The sequence below is a fragment of the Saimiri boliviensis genome, chromosome 1 (genome assembly GCF_048565385.1).
Source record: "Saimiri boliviensis isolate mSaiBol1 chromosome 1, mSaiBol1.pri, whole genome shotgun sequence".
Lineage (NCBI taxonomy): Eukaryota > Metazoa > Chordata > Mammalia > Primates > Cebidae > Saimiri > Saimiri boliviensis.
In genome coordinates, this window is record NC_133449.1 from 127,410,893 (window position 1) to 127,429,327 (window position 18,435).

General features: G+C 37.5%; 1 protein-coding gene across 5 annotated transcripts in view; it reads right to left on the reverse strand.

The window, feature by feature from the left end:
* Window positions 1-18,435, reverse strand: part of TMEM131 (transmembrane protein 131) — a 237,339-nt gene that overhangs the window by 79,637 nt on the left and 139,267 nt on the right. For all 5 annotated transcript variants that reach the window (XM_074403805.1, XM_074403800.1, XM_039478717.2 and 2 more), the window contains 2 exons: window positions 17,616-17,739; window positions 1,179-1,295 (listed from right to left, as the gene is read on the reverse strand). In XM_074403805.1, the coding sequence (XP_074259906.1) occupies window positions 1,179-1,295; window positions 17,616-17,739 (241 nt within the window). The remainder of the gene's footprint in view (window positions 1-1,178; window positions 1,296-17,615; window positions 17,740-18,435) is intronic.

Sequence of the window (18,435 nt, forward strand, 5' to 3'; positions counted from 1 at the left end):
GTGCTGGGATTAAAAGGGTGAACTACCATACCCAGCCTTAATAATCCTGACATATAAAAATTTTGATTCACAAACAATAATGGCTGATATACAAAAGGATTTACTATGTGACTCCCATAAACATTAACTTTCTTTAATGACCTAAACCAAAATTCTATGTAAAAATAAGTTTATCAAAAAAGTAAACAATATACTTACTGAAGAAAAGTAAGCATAAATGTTTTAATTTTGACACTATTATCAAGTATGCTTCATAAGTGTGTAAAAGCAAAAAATCAAACAAATATATATATATATATATATTTACTTTAGGTTCTGGAGTACATGTGCAGGTCATGCGGGGTTGTTGCACAGGTGCACAGTATATCCAGCATTTCTCCCCATGTTATCCCTCCCCACCCTTCCCATCATCTGCTGTCCCTCCTCTATCCCCCAACAACTGCCCCCAGTGTGTGATGCTCCTTTCCCTGAGTCCATGTGTTCTCATTGTTCAGCACCCGCCTATGAGTGAGAACATGTGGTGTTTGGTTTTCTGTTCTTGTGTCAGATTGCTGAGAATGATGGTTTCAGGATTCATCCAAGTCCCTATAAAGGACACGAACTCATTGTTTCTTATGGCTGCATAGTATTCCATGGTGTATATGTGGCACAGTTTCTTTGTCCAGTCTGTCATTGATGGGCATTTGGGTTGGTTCCAGGTTTATGCGATTGTAAACAGGGCTGCGATGAGCATACGTGTGTGCATGTGTCTTTATAGTAGAACGATTTATAGTTCTTTGGGTATATACCCAGTAATGGTATTGCTGGGTCAAATGGAATTTCTATTTCTAGATCCTTGAGAAATCACCACACTATCTTTCACAATGGTTGAACTAATTTACATTCCCACCAACTGTGTAAGAGTGTTCCTATTTCTCCACATTCTCTCCAGCATCTGATTTTTCACCATTCTTTTGTCAGTCAATCTTACATTAACACTTTAACTGTTGCTTTAAAATCACCTGTTCAGTCTGATTTGAACAGATATTCACCGTAAGTATAAAAATGCTCTAAGTCTAAACGCCTACGTTTTCTATTATCTTCTGAGTTCCTGAAGCAAGTTCTTAAAAGGCTATATCATATGATAAGACAGAGAAATGATTATTTTATATGAAATAAGTTTTAATTCCGGTTCTTACCTGGTAAGTAAATACCCCATGATTAGATGTATTAATAAATAAAGTATTTTCTACATTTCCTACTACTCTTGCAAGAAAAACTACATCAAATGATGTATTTCCTCCTGGAAGAATTTTCTGAAAAAGAAAATAAAGTTAAATTCCTAACAAGAAAAAAATTACACAGTTCAAGTTCCTTAAACAAGTATTTTAGAATCATTTTCATAAACTAGTTTATTTTACTTTAAAAGTTTAAGCTTTAAATTAGCAATGGAAAATACTTAAAAAGATGTCTTCCATATTGAATGTCTACAGTCACATATCTGTCAACTACCAGCCACAGCCTTGTACAACAGATGGTTTCTCTGCATTCTGTTCATTTAACAATCACAAGGCTGTCATGAAGTACCTAATTACAGGCTGTTCTATGATCAGACAATCAGATAGGAGTTGCATTGAAGCTGAGCTTTTCATATAGATATACTACTGTACTACTAAGAAGTGACTTGTTTTAGTCCAAAGAATAAGCCCAGGCCTCAAGCTTCTGAAATCTGCCTTCCATCTACACAAGGCACAAAATGTCCCAACAACTTAAATTAGGAAAGAAGGCAGGGGTGAATGTATGTGCAGGAACTCACTCCTGTTACATTCTGCAGATTTAGAATGTTACTATAGTTAGTAAAATAAAATGTTACTACCACAAAACAGTAGGGCTACACCCTGTTCAAGAGACTGAAATTGTGGTTTTGCCCTGCAACAAAGCCTTAATATGCAGGTTAATATGTAAAGCCATCAACCTCTCTCATTCTGCCTCTGTGGCTAGAACTTTAAAATGTTACCTAAATTATAGCTCAAAATACATGATAGTGATCCTCTGGCATCACCTTAGTCTGAAGAAAGCTAGAGAGAGTATGTCTCCTACATTACCACTAACAAAAGAATAATTTACAAGTTCTAAATTATTGTAATTATTCTTTTGTTGCATTATATTACAGTAATGTAGTGCAACAAAAGAATAATTATAACAATTCACAACTTTTCTTGAACCCATAATCTCACAGAGTGAGATTATCAACTAGCCCAAAATCGTAGGAAACACAAGCACGTCCAAGGACAGATGGAATGTGAATACTGGCTCACCCATGGCAGAGATGGGAAGAAGATGAGGCGATCAGACAGGAACGTCAGCTAGAAATACAGCTAACATGTTTACACATTGCTAGAGGCTGTGTGAACTACCACATAAATCCTGGAAGCTGTAGACACTGGGTGCTATTCACAGCTGAGCCAGAAATTAGTAACAGAAAGACATCTGGTAAATGTTCAAATAGTTTGAAATTAAACAACATACTTCTAAAATAAGCCACTGGTGAAATAAGTAGTAACGAGAAATTATAAAATATTTTGAATTGACTGGAAATGAAAACATACTATAATCCATAGACTGCAGTTAAAGCAGTATTTGGAGGAAAATTTATAGCATTACATGTTTATTTTTAAAGGAAATGTTTCACATCAATAATCCACTTTGAGACACTGGAAAAAGAATAAATTAAATCCAGAATAAGAAAAATGAAGGATAATAAAGAGTAAAAATTAATGAAATAGAAAACAGTAGCAAAAAAACCCCAATAAAACTGAAGCTGGTGCCTCAAAAAGTTTGTAAAATGTATAAAACCCTACACAGAGTGACTGGGATAAAAAGGGAAAAGTAAAAAATATGAGGAACTAAAATGTGGACATCATTGCATATCCTTTACACATAAAAAGAATGATAAAGGAGTATTACAAGCAACATTATGCTAATAAATTTAGCAGCTAGGAGAAATGGACACATTCTTTGACAGTCTGCTAGATGTGACACAATCTGCCAAAGCTCACTCAAACTGAAATAGTTCTACACACAATCAAAATTTGATTTGTGGTTTAAAATCTTCCCACAAAGAAAATCCCAAGCTTAAATGATTTCACTGGTGGAACAGAATTCTCTATCAACCATTTAAAAAAGAAATAACACTGGCTGGGTGCAGTGGCTTACGCCTGTAATCCCAGCACTTTGGGAGGCTGAGGCAGGCGGATCACAAGGTCAAGAGATCGAGACCATCCTGCTAACATGGTGAAAACCCGTCTCTACTAAAAATACAAGTTAGCTGGGTGTAGTGGTGTGCAACTGTAGTCCCAGCTACTCGGGAGGGTGAGGCAGAATTGCTTGAACCCGGGAAGCGGAGGTTGCAGTGAGCTGAGATCGTGCCACTGCACTCCAGCCTGGCAACAGAGTGAGACTCCATCAAAAAAAGAAGGGAGAAGGGAGAAGGGAAGGGAGAAAACAAACCTACATTACATGAACTTCCCAACATACAGGAGAGAACATTCCTAATTCAGCATTACCCTGATATCAAGACCACACAAAGACTTGAAAACTATAAGCCAATAACATATCATGACTAAGTAATTTTTATCTTAGAAATGCAATTCTAGTTCAACATTCAAAAAATCAAATCAATGCAATTTACTTATCAGCTGAGTAAAGAAAAAGCACAAGATAATCTCAATAGCAGCATATAATAAGTTGACGAAATTTAATATTGATTAATGATTAAAAATCTCAGTAAACTAAGTCAACAGAAGAGAATTCCCTCAAGATTATAAAGAATATCTACAGCCGGGTGCGGTGGCTCACGCCTGTAATCCCAGCACTTTGGGAGGTCGAGGCGGGTGGATTTTGAGGTCAAGAGATCAAGATCATCCTGGCCAACGTGGCGAAATCCCGTCTCTACTAAAAATGCAAAAATTAGCCGGGCGTGGTGGCGCACACCTGTAGTCCCAGCTGCTTGGGAGGCTGAGGCAGGAAAATCACTTGAACCTGGGAGGTGGAGGTTGAGGTGAGCCAAGATCGTGCCACTGCACTCCAGCCTGGTGACAGAATGAGAGTTTGTCTTGACAGAAAAAAAAAGAAGTGCAAAGCAGCACAAAAAAGAAATAAAAGGCATTACACATTAGTACAGAATAAAAATACGTTTTTATTCAGATAACATGCCTTAATATATAGAGAATTTCTAAAAAATATCTAGAAAAATGCTCCTAAAACTAAGAAAAGAGTTTAACAAAGTCATGGGAATCAAGGTCAACATCAAATGATCAACTGTATCTCCATATACTAGCAATGAACAACTGGAATTCTAATATCTAAAAAGTACCATTTAGAATAACAGACACACAAAGAAATACTGAGGTATAAATCTAATAATGTGCAAGTTCTTTAAGCTGAAAACTATTAAACACTACTGAAAGTAACCAAAGAAGACAAATAAATGGAGATACTGTGTTGATAGGTTAGAAGATTCAATATTAGATGTTAGTTCTTCTGAAATGGATTTATATATCCAATGAAGTGCAATCAAAATTTCAGTCTAAGGAGAAGTAAAAACTAAATGCAATGTGAAATAAGATCCTAAAACAGAAAAAGTAATACATTGATAGAAAACCTGATGAAATTCATGTAAGTTCTTTAGTTAATGGCATCGCATCAATGCTAGTTTCCTGATTTAAAAATTGTACTATGATTATATAAGATGTTAACATTAGAAGAATGTTAGAATGAGGAATATAACATCAGAAAAATATACTATGATGATGTAAGAATGTACTATAATATATTATATATTAACGTACTATATATAAGATGTTAACATTAGGCTGGGCATGGTGGCTCATGCCTCTAATTCCAGCACTTTGGGAGCCCGAGGAGGGCGGATCACGAGGTTAAGAGATTGAGACCATCCTGGCCAACATGGTGAAACCCCGTCTCTACTAAAATACGAAAAATTAACTGGGCGTGGTGGTGGGCGCCTGTAGTCCCAGGAGAATCGCTTGAACCCGACAGGTGGAGGTTGCAGTGAGCTGAGATTGTGCCACTGCACTCCAGCCTGGCGACTGAGCGACACTCCTATTAAATAAAAAAAAAAGAAAAGTTAACAATAGAAGAACGTTAGAGTGAGGAATATACGGAGAGTATTACTTTTCTGTACATTTAAAGTTAATTTAAAAGAACATTATAAAAAATCCCTAATTCTTTTTTAAAGAAACTGACAGTCTGATTCTAAAATATAGATGATAAAGAAAGGAAATAAGAAAAGCCAAAGCAATTCTGAAAAAGAAAATCAAAACCATAGGATTCATAATATCTAAGAATTAATATAAAGCCACAGTTACCAAAACAGTATGGACTCGTGAAAGGATACGTATTTCAGAGTTTATTAGATATGTGTTAGAACACAGTGAAGAGTAGAAAACCAGACTCACACATACAGGGTTAACTGACTTTCAACAAAAATACAATGGGATTTCAGTGAAAAAGGATAGTCTTTTTCAACCAATAGTTGAGGAACAAATGAATATCGATATATAAAACAAATCAAAACAATCCTCAATCCCTATTTCATGCCATAAACAAACAGTAGCTAAAAATGGACTGTATATCTAAACGCAAAATCTAAAACTACTATGCTACTATGGTTGTCCCTTAGTATCTGAGGGATTGGTTCCAGGGCTTCAGGCAGATACCAACATCTGCCGATGCTGAAGTCTCTGCTGTAAAACAATGTAGCATTTGCATATAACCTATGCCTATCCTCCTAGATATGTATGTATCATCCTGGGAATTATACTTTAAATAATCTCAACATTACCTGCAATACTCAATACAATGTAAATGCTATGTAAATAGTTATTATCCTGTATTGTCTGAACATGCACAGACAAGAAAAAAGTCTGGTTCAGTACAGAAGCATTTTTTTTCTTCCTCTAATAGTTTTGACCTGTGGTTGACTGGATCCACGGATGAGAAGCCTATGGATACAGAGGGCCAGCTGTACTTCTAGGGAAAAAAAAGTGGAGACAATATTTGTGTATTTCCTAGCTACAACTCCCAAAGCATGATCCATAAAAGAACAATTTGATAAACTGGACTCCATGAAAATTATAAACTTTTGCTCTTTCAAAGATTATATAAGAAGAGTGAAAAGGCATGACACAAAATGGAAGAAAAGGCTGATAAATAACACATCTCAAGAAGAACTTGTATCCTGAACATATAAGAAACTCTCATGAACTCAATGAGAAAACAAACAACTTAAGAAACAGGCAAAAGAACTGAACAGACTCTTCAAAGAAAACATATGGATGACAAATAAAAAGATTCTCAACATCAACTGTCACAGGAGAACTCAAATTAAAATAAAAATGGCCTAACACCGTACACCTATCTGAATGCTTTGCATCACAAAAAACCCAAACCTCGCCATACAAAGTGTTAATCAGGATGTGAAACAACTGAAATTCTCGTATGTTTCTCATGGGAATACAAACTGGAACAGTCATTATAAAAAAACTGTTAAAATCTGTATGTAAATATTTACAGTGGGTTTATTTATAACTCCACACTGGAAACAACCCAAAAGTCTTCAACTGGTGAATGAATAAACACACAGTGACACTGCCGGCTAATGAAATACTATTCCATAATAAAGTGGTATAAAGAACTGATATAGCCTATTACACCAACCAATATGAAATGTATTGTGCTAAAAGAAGGAAGCCAGACTAAAAATGCTATATGCTACAAGGTTCCACTAACATAATCTTCTGGAATAAGCTACATTCACTGGTTTGAGTTAACCAAGTTGTTGATTACATGACCTTATGGGTTTGTCAAAACTCCGAACTGTATACTAAAAGGGTGATTTTTACTGCAAGTATACTGTAATTTAAAAACAAATATATATAAAATATATATTAAACATATAAGTTTATGTAAATGTATGCATATATATTATATATACATATAAAATATATATTAAATATATAAGTTTACATAAATGTGTGTGTATATATATATATGTATATATCTACGTGTATATAAATACACACACACACATACACACACACACACACACACACACACACACACACTTCAATTCAGCTGACTGCAACTTTGTCCTTCTAGTTGCTCAGGACAAAACTCTAGAGCCAATTTTGACCCTTCTCTTTCTCTCAGCCCCACATCAAATATATATATATGTATACATATATTTATGTATATTTGTTTTTTTTACTGTTTTGGGTGAACCTGCAAGGCTTGTGGACTCTCTCAAGCATATTTTAGCCTGGACCTTTTTTTATAAAGGTCTCAGTGTACATTTTCCCTTGGAGCAAGAACAAGTAATTGAGTATTTAGGTTTAACTCTTGGTGGGCAAGATTAAAGCCAAATTAACTTTACAACAACAAAATCTTAAAATGAAGTGGATAATATCACTGAGTTCAGGCAGTCCGCCCACACTTTTTATTGTTGTGAATTTAATTTCACAGAATCATATGACTGGTCACCCTTTTATCACCTTCCTAACTCCCTCTGACAATGTAAGGATTCACAGAACTGACACTGAGAGACACAGAAAGGACTCTCGGCAATATGGGAAAAAAACCCACCACAATATCATTTTTCCATCTAAGATGCCAGTGCTTGTAATATGGATGTTTTATACCATACCAAGAATAAAAAGACGAGAGTGTTAAAAAAAATGCAGACCCAATCTTCATGTAAAACAAAGAGTGAGGATGACAAGTACGAACCCAACCCACAGAAAAAGGCAGTGAAGAAAACTTATGTGACTCATTCTGGACACTGCAGGAAGGGAGAAAAACTAACTTATTCTTAGAATTTGCACTATGCAACAGTACTTATGCAAGTGTACGGTCTGAATACATATCAGTGGTCCAAAAAAACCTCCAGCAGAAAATTTAATGTTTCCTTGGTAGTGTTGAGACCACCAGTGCCATTCTCTGTGGAAACACACACCCTTAATCCAGGATGACAGTGAGTAAAAGGTGCCCTTGCCTGTAACATGTGCCCCAATTTCTGATATAAAAAAATGTGAAAAAAATTTAACTGTATAACAAACCTGCACATCCTGCACATATACTCCTTAACTTAAAAGTTGAAGGAAAAAAATAATAGCAAATTAGTACAATAAATGCTGTGTATCTACCTAAAAAAAAAAATCTAAAATGTTCTCTAAAAAAATGTGAAAAAAGTTTTAGAATTATGGTATGCCTATCCAAGAACAGTTGTAGTGTCAATGAAGGGATTCATAAGGCCTATGTTTATTACTGAAAATGTACCCAGAACTGGTTTCCTTTAAAGTTTTTGGCTGGGTGTGATGGCTTACGCCTGTAATCCCAGCACTTTGGGAGGCCAAAGTGGGTGGATCACGAGGTCAGGAGATCGAGACCATCCTGGCTAAAATGGTGAAACCCCGTCTCTACTAAAAATACAAAAATTTAGCTGGGCATGGTGGCAGGTGCCTATAGACCCAGCTACTTGGGAGGCCGAGATTGTGCCACTGTACTCCAGCCTGGGCAACAGAGTGAGACTGTCTCAAAAGTAAATAAATGTTTATGAAAACTTAATTTTATCTAAAAATGTCTATATTCAAACAATACCCTTTTAAGGCCCGTCCAAACTCCAAAGAGTTACGAAAATCACCATGGAATGTTTAATTTTTAGTGCAGCTTTCTGCTGCTATTGGAACTGGACATCTAGTATGTAGCTGAGATCTGAGTTTCTAGTAATACCACTAAGAAACTAATTTTCCCAAGTCAGCTTTGTACCACAGCTCAGTCCCTGGACTTTTTCCTTGCTTGGTGATCTCATCCAGATCCATGGCTTCATAGCTACACTAGTGACTACTAAATTTCTATTTCTAGTCCAGTCCTTTCCCTCAAATACCAAACTCAAATATTAACTGCCTACTTGCTACTTCCTCTTGGATGTCTAGGAGATACCTGAAATCGAACATGTCCAAATTGAACTACTGATTGTACCTGTGAAACTTACTCTAACTTCTGCCTTCTTCAATTCAGCTGACTGCAACTCTGTCCTTCTAGTTGTTCAGTAGAAAACTCTGGAGTCAATTTTGACCCTTCTCTTTTTCTCAACCCCACATCAGGAAATCCTGTTGGATGTATCTTCAAAACACATAGGCATATCTCATTTTATTGAGCTTTGCTATACTGCACTTTGCAGGTAGTGCAGTTTTTTGTTTGACAAATTAAGAGTTTGTAGCAACCATGCAAGCAAGCCTACCAGTGCCACTCTTCCAACAGCAAGTACTCACTTTCTCTCTGTGTCACATTTTGGTGATCTTGCAGTATTTCCAAGTTGTTCATTATTATTGCATCTGCATGGTGATTTGTGATCTTTGATGTTGCTATTGAAATCATTTTGGGGCACCAGAAACTGTGGCCATATAAGATGGCAAGCTTAAATTGAAAAATGTTATGCGTGTTCTCATTGCTCCATCAAATGCTGTTCTCCCAACTCTCTTCCTCTCCCAATTAGGCCAATTAGTAGCCCTACAATGGCCTGTAAGTGTTCGAGTGAAAGAAGACTTGCACATCTCTCACTTCAAACCAAAAGCTGGAAATGATAAGGTTAGTGAGGAAGGCGTGCTGAAAGCCGAGACAGGCTCAACGCGAGGTCTTTAGTGCCTAACAGACAAGCTGTGCATGCAAAGGAAAAGTTGTTGAAGTTTAAAATGCTACTCTAGTGAACACACAAATGATAAAGAAGCAAAACAGCTTTATTGCTGATAGGGAGAAAGCTTTAGTGGTCTGGATGAAAGAGCTAAGCAGGCACATCATTCTTTTTTTTATTTTTGAGACAGTTTTGCTCATTGCTGAGGCTGGAGTGCAATGGCATGGTCTTGGCTCATTGCAATCTCCGCCTTCTGGGTTCAAGCGATTCTTGTGCCTCCGCCTCCCAAGTAGCTGGGATTACAGGCATGCATCACCACTCCTGGCTAATTTTTGTATTTTTAGTAGAGATGGGGTTTCACCATGTTGGCCAGGCTGGTCTCGAACTCCTGATCTCAGGTGACCCACCTGCCTCAACCCACCAAGGTGCTGGGACTCCAGGCATGAGCTACCATGCCTTGCTTTGCCACAACATTCTCTTAAGCCAAAGCCTAATCCAGAGCAAGGCCCTGACTCTCTTTAATTCTATGAAGACTGAGAAAGGGGAGGAAGCTACCGAGTAAGCTGGAAGCTAAACGAGATTGATTCATGAGGTTTAAGAAAAGAAGCCAACTCTATCACATTAAAGTGCAAGGTGAAGCATTAAATGCTGATGTACAAGTTGCAGCAAGTTATCCAGAAGATCTAGCTAAGATCATTGATAAACATGGCCACACTGAATTAAGATTCTCCACGGACACGAAACAGCTATCTAGAAGATGCCATCTAGAGAGAAGTCAGTACCTGGCTTCAAAGCTTCAAAGGACAGGCTGACTCTCTTATTAGGGACTAATGCAGCTGGTGATTTTCAGTTGAAGTCAGTGCTCATCTGCCATTCTGAAAATTCTAGAGACCTTAAGAATTATGCTAAATCTACTCTGCCTGTGCTCCATAAATGCACAACAAAGCTTAGGTAACAGCACATTTATTTATAACATGGTTTACCGAATATTTAAAACCCACTGTTGAGACCTACTGCTCAGAAAAAATATTTCTTTCCAAATATTACTGCTCGTTGACAAGGCAATTGTTCATCCAAGAGCTCCGATGAGAATGTACGAGGAGATGCATGTTATTTTCATGCCTGCTAAGATCCATTATGCAGCCACATAAGGCTACAGTTGCCACAGAGGGTGATTCCTCTGATGGATCTGGGCAAAGTCCATTGAAAACCTCCTAGAGGAGCCACCATTCTAAATGCCATTAAGAACATTTGTAGCTGGGCACAGTGGCTCATGTCTGTAATTCCAGCACTTTGGGAGGCTGAGGTGGGTGGATCACCTGAGGTCAGGAGTTCAAGACCAGCCTGTCCAAGACGATGAAACCCTGTCTCTACTAAAAATACAAAACAGAAAAAAAAAATTAGCTGGATGTGATGGCATGGTCCTATAATCCCAGCTACTCAGGAGGATGAGGCAGGAGAACTGCTTGAACCTGGGAGGTGGAGGTTGTAGTGAGCTGAGATTGTGCCAGTGCACTCCAGCCTGGGTGACTGGAGTGCACTCCGACTCAAAAAGCAAACAACAACAACAACAAAAACCCAACCAAAAAAGCAAAAAACCCCACCACATTTGTGATTCATGGAAGGTTAAAATGGCAATGTTAACAGGAGGTTGGAAGAAGTTAATTCCAACTTTCATTGATGACTTTGAAGGGTTCAGTATTTCACTGGAGAAGTCACTGTAGATGCAGTAGAAACAACAAGAGAACAAGAATTAGAAGTGGCATCGGTAGATGTGAATAAAACTTGAACGAAGAGGAGTTGCTTCTTAGGGATAAGCAATAAAAGTGGTTTCTTCACATGAAATCTACTCCTAGTAAAGATGCTGTGAATATGCTGACATGACAGCAAAGGATTTAGAATACTACATAAACTTAGAGGCAGGGTTTGAAAGGATTGACTTCAATTTTGAAAGAAGTTCTACTGTGGGTAAAATACTATGAAACAGCATTGCACACTACAGAGAAATCTTTTGTGAAAAGATAAATCAATGGATGTGGCAAACTTCATTGTTGTCTTATTTTAAGCAATTGCCATGGCCATCCCGACTTTCAGCAACCAACACCTTGATCAGTCAGTGGCTGTCAACACTGAGGCAAGGCCCTCCACCAGCAAAAAGATTATGACTTGCATAAGGCTAACATGATTCATTAGCAGTTTTTAATTAATTAATTAATAATAATTCTTTTTAAATGCACCTCTAGAAGATCATTTCAGAGATTGTTAGCAGTTTTTAGCAATAAAGTATTTTTGAAATTAAGGTATGTACATTTTTTTTTTGAGACAGTATCTTGCTCTGGCGCCTTGGGTAGAGTGCAGTGTGTGATCTTGGCTCACTGCAATCTCCACCTCCCGGGTTCAAGTGATTCTTCTGCCTCAGCCTGCCGAGTAGCTGGGATTATAGATGCCCACCACCGTGTCCGGGTAATTTTTGTATTTTTAGTAGAGACAGGCTTTCATCTTCTTGGCCAGGCTGGTCTTGAACTCCTGGCCTTGTGATCCACCCACCTCGGCCTCCCAAAATGCTGGGATTACAGGTGTGAGCCACCACACCTGGCCAGGTATGTACATTTTTTAGACAACAATGGTACTGCACTTAATAGGCCACAGTATAGTATAAACATAACCTTTATATATACAGGGAAAGCAAAAAATTCTGTGACTGGTTTACTACAGTGGTCTAGAACTGAACCTGCAATATCTTCAAGGTATCCCAAGTTCAACGCCTTTCTTCACCTCTTCCATGTACCATTCTAGTCCGAGTAATTATCTTCTTGCCTTGGAGTACAGCAACAGCCAATGTGACTAGTGTCCCTTGCTCTATTTCTGATGAACGAAGATCCTTTTAAAACCTAAGCTACGATTTCATTCTTCCGTTTAAAACCCTTTGATGGCTTTCCACATCAATCAGGAAAGAGTCAAGTCAAATCAGTTTGTAAGGCCCTTCACGGTCTGCCCCCTTACTTCTCCTCTCACCCATGATCACTCTGGTCTAGCTGTCTTGGCACAACAGGCCTGCTTCCAACAATAGAGCCTTTGTACCACTTGGTTCTTCTGGCTAGAATGCTCCTCTTCCACATATTTCAGTTTCCTCCACGTAGTCCTCCTACCTCACCCTCTTTGAGTCTTTGTTCAAATGTTACCTTCTGAATAAAGCCTACCCTGACCACCCTACTTAAAATGGCATCACCTTCCCTGTGAACTCCTAAGCTTCTGATCCTATACTCTTTTCTTTCTTTTCTTGACCTTGTATCATCTTCTAAGATCTTATAAAATCTACTTATTTATCATGCTTGCCTTCTCTCTGCTGCTGACTTTACCCAACACCCCCCCAAGGTTATGTATGATAAGCATCTCTGTTTTCACTGATAAAAACAAAGTGCCTGGCCCTTAAGTAGACACTTAATAAATATTTGTTAAGTTAATTTCTTATTTCCACATAGGTGGAGTGGCAAAACTATTTTTAATTTACATTTCTTAAGTGTTTTGAACTGCAAAAGTAACAAGTACTTATTTTACTTAGTGATACAGTGCTAAGATGACTGAATAAAAAGTTGATAACCCCAAACTTCCACCATTCTCACCTTTCTCAGGTTATCCAGTTAACCTGGCAAATCTATCTGTGCTTTATTCATTCCAGCTCTTATTAATATACCCAAATAAATACAAGAATTTTTGCTTTTTATAAAAATGGTATTATATGCCAGGCATGGTAGCTCAAGCCTGTAATCCCAGCACTTTGGGAGGCTAAGGCAGGCGGACTGCTTGAGGCTGCACGTTTGAGACCAGCCTGGCCAACATGGCAAAACCCCATCTCTACTAAAAAATATAAAAAATTAGCCAGGCATGGTGGCAGGCACCTGTAGCTCCAGCTACTAGGGAGGCTGAGGCACAAGAATGGCTTGAACCTAGGAGGCAGAGGTTGCAGTGAGCTGAGATCATGCCACTGCATTCTAGCCTGGGTGACAGAGTGAGGCCCTGTCTCAAAAAAAAAAAAAAGGTATTTTATTCTACTTTACAATAATGCTTTTCTTACATATTAGCATGTCATGTATATTATTTCAGATCAACAGAGAGCTATTTCATTCTCTTTATTATCTGCATAATATTCCATACTACTGCTACATCACATTTTGTTCAATTCCCAGTAATGTCATAGAATCAAAGTTTAACCTAAAATAGAATAATGTCCTTCTATATCTAACTAAAATGATCATTAATATTTATTAGTGCCCTTCAACCCATGAGAAGAGACTGTTTATTAAGTATACTGAAATAAGTGAACTATAACATTTTAATTTTAGTCACAGACTGAAACAAAGTTTATCCTAATCTTCAGTTTATCTGAAAATTTAATCAATCAAAAGGTTCTAATCAATAAACATTTTTGTTTACTACTGTGTGTAAGGCACCCCATTTCCACAAGCCAAGGAATAAAATTGGACTCGTATAGAATATTGTTATAAAAATCGGTATTTTTCGGGCCAGGCGTAGTGGCTCAAGCCTGTAATCCCAGCACTTTGGGAGGCCGAGGTGGGTGGATCACGAGGTCAAGCGATCGAGACCATCCTGGTCAACACCGTGAAACCCCGCCTCTACTAAAAATACAAAAAATTAGCTGGGCATGGTGGCATGTGCCTGTAATCCCAACTACTCAGGAGGCTGAGGCAGGAGAATTGCCTGAACCCAGGAGGCGGCGGTTGCGGTGAGCCAAGGTTGCACCATTGCACTCCAGCCTGGGTAACAAGAGCGAAACTCTGTCTCAAAAAAAAAAAAAAAATCGGTATTTTTCTGATGTAAAATACATGTTACATATTTTATGGCCCATATACAATATGGCCATGAAAGAGGAATGGCGTAAAATGCAGTCTTACTATTATGTAATTTTTAATTATAGTTAGATAATTATATTCAATTAACAGATAATTACACAAACTTAAAAACAGAGAAATAAATTTTCATATAACCAAATCCCTTACCTCTCTTATCATTCCTATTCTTTTTAATTTTCAGGTGGTCTTAAAATAAAAACTTTAACAAAATTACTTGCATTTGTGTGTTAAAATACAATTACGTAAAACTTGGTTTGAACAATAATTAAAAAATAGTCTTTTCTGTATTTTCTACTTTTTGGTTAGAGATTTTAACAGTAAATAACTAAAAACTCTGAGTTATAGACAATGTTTTACTGTCAAAGAAATAAGATCTGACCAGGAATTCTGAGCATGACAAAGGTAATTAGAGTTAGAACAAACATAAAGATTTTGCTCTCCTCCACATAAGAAACTCTATTCATCTTTCCCCAAGGCTCTTATTATTGGCATAAAGCTGAAGTAGAGAGGAAATAGGTTATTTCTTCCCCCAAGAGTTCATTCCATCTCTCCCCTCTACTTCTCGAGCGTCTGGAGTCAGTGTCTTACTGCAGGGGGAGGAAAAAAGATTTATATATATAAAGGTCCCTGGGAGAGTCTAGCTCAGAAATAACAAGTCAGTAGCCTTTAGCTTATGTTGTTTGGCCCATACTGTCTTTCTAAAACTAAACTGATTTTCAATGTATGAAGACTGGAAGATACATGAGAATTCTTATTTTTGACTCTTGGGAAATGAGAACTGCACATGGGCTTATACTCCCAACATGGTAACCACTGCCTGGAGCCTAGTGGAAGTTGATCTCTCTGAATGGTTACATGTTCTCTAGGGCACCCCCTTATCCCACTTGGCTTGCTTCCCCCATTTATACTGTTTACCTAGCCCAGTAAGAATTTGTTTGCAACTCTTGTTCTAGTCTCTGTATCATGATAGCAATGAAAAAAGTAAAAACCCTGGCCTTTAACACAGGTGAAACTTGGGAGTGCTCAGAAACAACAAAATATTGCTTGACTTAGCAAAAAGCTAACAAGTTAGAAATAAAATGTATAGTGCAGGTGCGAACTATTTTTGAACCGATTGTATTTTTACTTCACAATTTTGCCCTTTAACTCAACATGTCTCTGCATACTGATAATGCCTGAAAGCTGGATGGTTTCATTATACATAAATACATCTCTCTATAGAAGCCGTTAGGTACAAGCCACTCACTGAAGTGTACTAGGATACAAATCACTGGGGATGCCAACAGAACACCTACACCTTTACCCTGGCTACTGCCACTCACTGCATGATTGGGGCAGATCTCTCTGGAACTCGGCCTGTGTATACACAGGTATATTACTGGAGACTATTATCAACAGCACATCTATAAAAAGTGTGAAAATATCTTTTAGTTAACAAAGAATAACAAACTCAAGGGAAAGCTATTTTAAGAAATAATTTAGAAAAGGGATATTTCTATAAGAATCACAAAAAAATTAAACTTTTTATTACCAAAATAATATGCTGATTTATCAGTTCTTTGTTTATAAAATACCTTTAAATGAAAAAGTTACACTTTTTTTTTAAACTCTAAACATACGATGAAACAGGATTTTAGAAAGGAGAAATGTGAACATCAAATAATTGACATAAAAATACAGCAACCAATATCTTATATGCTTAAAACGGTTTCTTCTTTGTCACTCAGTCACATCCCTTCAAAGGAGTCACTGAAAAACCCTGGGAAGATGTAATTCAGTCCCATTCATTTTCTTCCCTCTCACCTTTGCTATTTTGTTATTTTGGAAACCTATATGCTAAAGCTTTAGATATTCTCTCAAATTTAAAATGTACTTAAGATACCATTTTTGGGGGGGGGGTGTCAGAAAAAAAGTTTTTAAATAACAAGTTTACATACTTCCTACAAAAATTACAAATAAAATTTTAGATGATATTTGTGGTAAGGAGAACCTTAAATTGGTACTTAAGACTTTATGCCCTAATCTCTGAGGTTGTGACTATGATGAGATAACCACACCTGGGATTATTTACATCACATGGTAAAAGGGATTCTGTAGATGTAATTAAGGCCACCGACCAGTTGACTTTTAGTTAATCAAAATGGAGACTATCTGGAGAGTCCTGACCCACTGACAGGAGGCCTTTAAAAGCAGAGTTTTCTGTTCTTGTGTCAGTTTGCTGAGAATGATGTAGGCAATGGTGGTGGGGGGGATGGAGACAGCAAACCACCATGGCATGTATGTACCTATGCAACAATCCTGCAGGGTGCAGGATGTGCACATGAACCCCAGAGCCCAAATACAATTAGAAAAAAAAACAAAACAAAAAAAACCCCATCAGTGTCTTCTAGCTGGAGGCAGAAGACACAGGAGAGGTACAAAGTGCCAGGGGAAAGATGCACTGTTGCTGGCTTGAAGATGGATGGCCTGGGAGAAGAAGTCTGGGGGTCCTGAGGAGCTGAGAGGGGTCACTAGCAAAGAGCCAGCAGCAAATTGGGGGCTTCCACAAGGAACCTAAGTCTCCCAACGACATTAGTGAGTTTGGAAGTGATTTCCCCTCAGAGCCTCTGGATATGAACTCAGCCCAGACGACATCTTAATTTTAGCCAGTGATACACTGAACAAACAACTCAGTGTGCCTATGGCTTAGCACAAAATTGTGTGCTAATAAGTGAGTGTTGTCACAAGCCTCAAGTTTGTGGTAATTTATTATGCAGCAAGAAAAAACGAACACAATGCTAAGGAAATTACCTATGATTAGGAAGAAAAATAAAATCTACTGAATGTAAGAATGCTACTTTTTTCAGAGTATTTAAGGTTCACTGCTGATTTGTTAAGCTGTTTCGTGTTGAGAAAAACAATGTGTTTAAGCGTAGAAGTAATCATTCTTAGGAAGTGGAACAAACAGATCTAGAACAGGTTTGAAATATTCAAACAGCAAGTTATTAATCAATAAAGATTTAGACATTTCAACTTCAAACTCAGGAGAGATCATGTATAGCAGAGAAACTTACCCTATTTTGAAAAAATGATGCATGAAAATGTGATGTTGTAGCAGATATTGATACTAAAGTAATAGTTTCTTCAGAACTAGGATTATGTAAGTAGACTTTTTCCATTTTTGGCATTCCAACTGGTCTGTAAAACAAAAAGAAAATTATTACAAATACTTCAAAGATAATTCTAATTGATAAGATGATTTCTAGTTGTTAAAAAATTAAACATCAAAATTGTTAGACAAATACATAGCTTATTATATTAAAATGCTTTCTGAATTTATTTATATTTAAAATTACACATAAAAATGCATTTAGTCATTCAACAAATATTTCCTGAGTGCCAACTATATCACATACGGTGCCAGGTGCTGGGATACCATGAAGCAAGTCTCAGCCCTGTGAGGCTCAGAACCCAGTGAGGCAGTGGGCGGGGCACAGAATGGTCAGCTCCTTCTTTTTCTGTACCACCACCCTGCCTCCTACCAATTGTGAATTGTGTCCTCTTCTCAAATTCCACGGATACCTGCTCTTCATTTTAGGGGTGGAAACTGAGTGGCAAAGTTGTGTGAGGAGATCTTGTGAGTTAGGGGATTTTACTATACTCATTTCATAGATGAGAATACTGGGGCACAGAAAAGTTAATTAACTGGCCAAAGGCACACTTTGAACCTGGATGTGAATCTAAGTCTTCTGGGTCTATTCCGGGCTTTAAATGCCAGTACTGAACTGCCTCTTCTCAAAGCGAAACACACTAAATGGTCTGAAATCCACAAATCCAATTTAATGTCTCCCTTGAGTATCCATGTTATGGTTTGCCTTAAAAGTGAAACTTTAT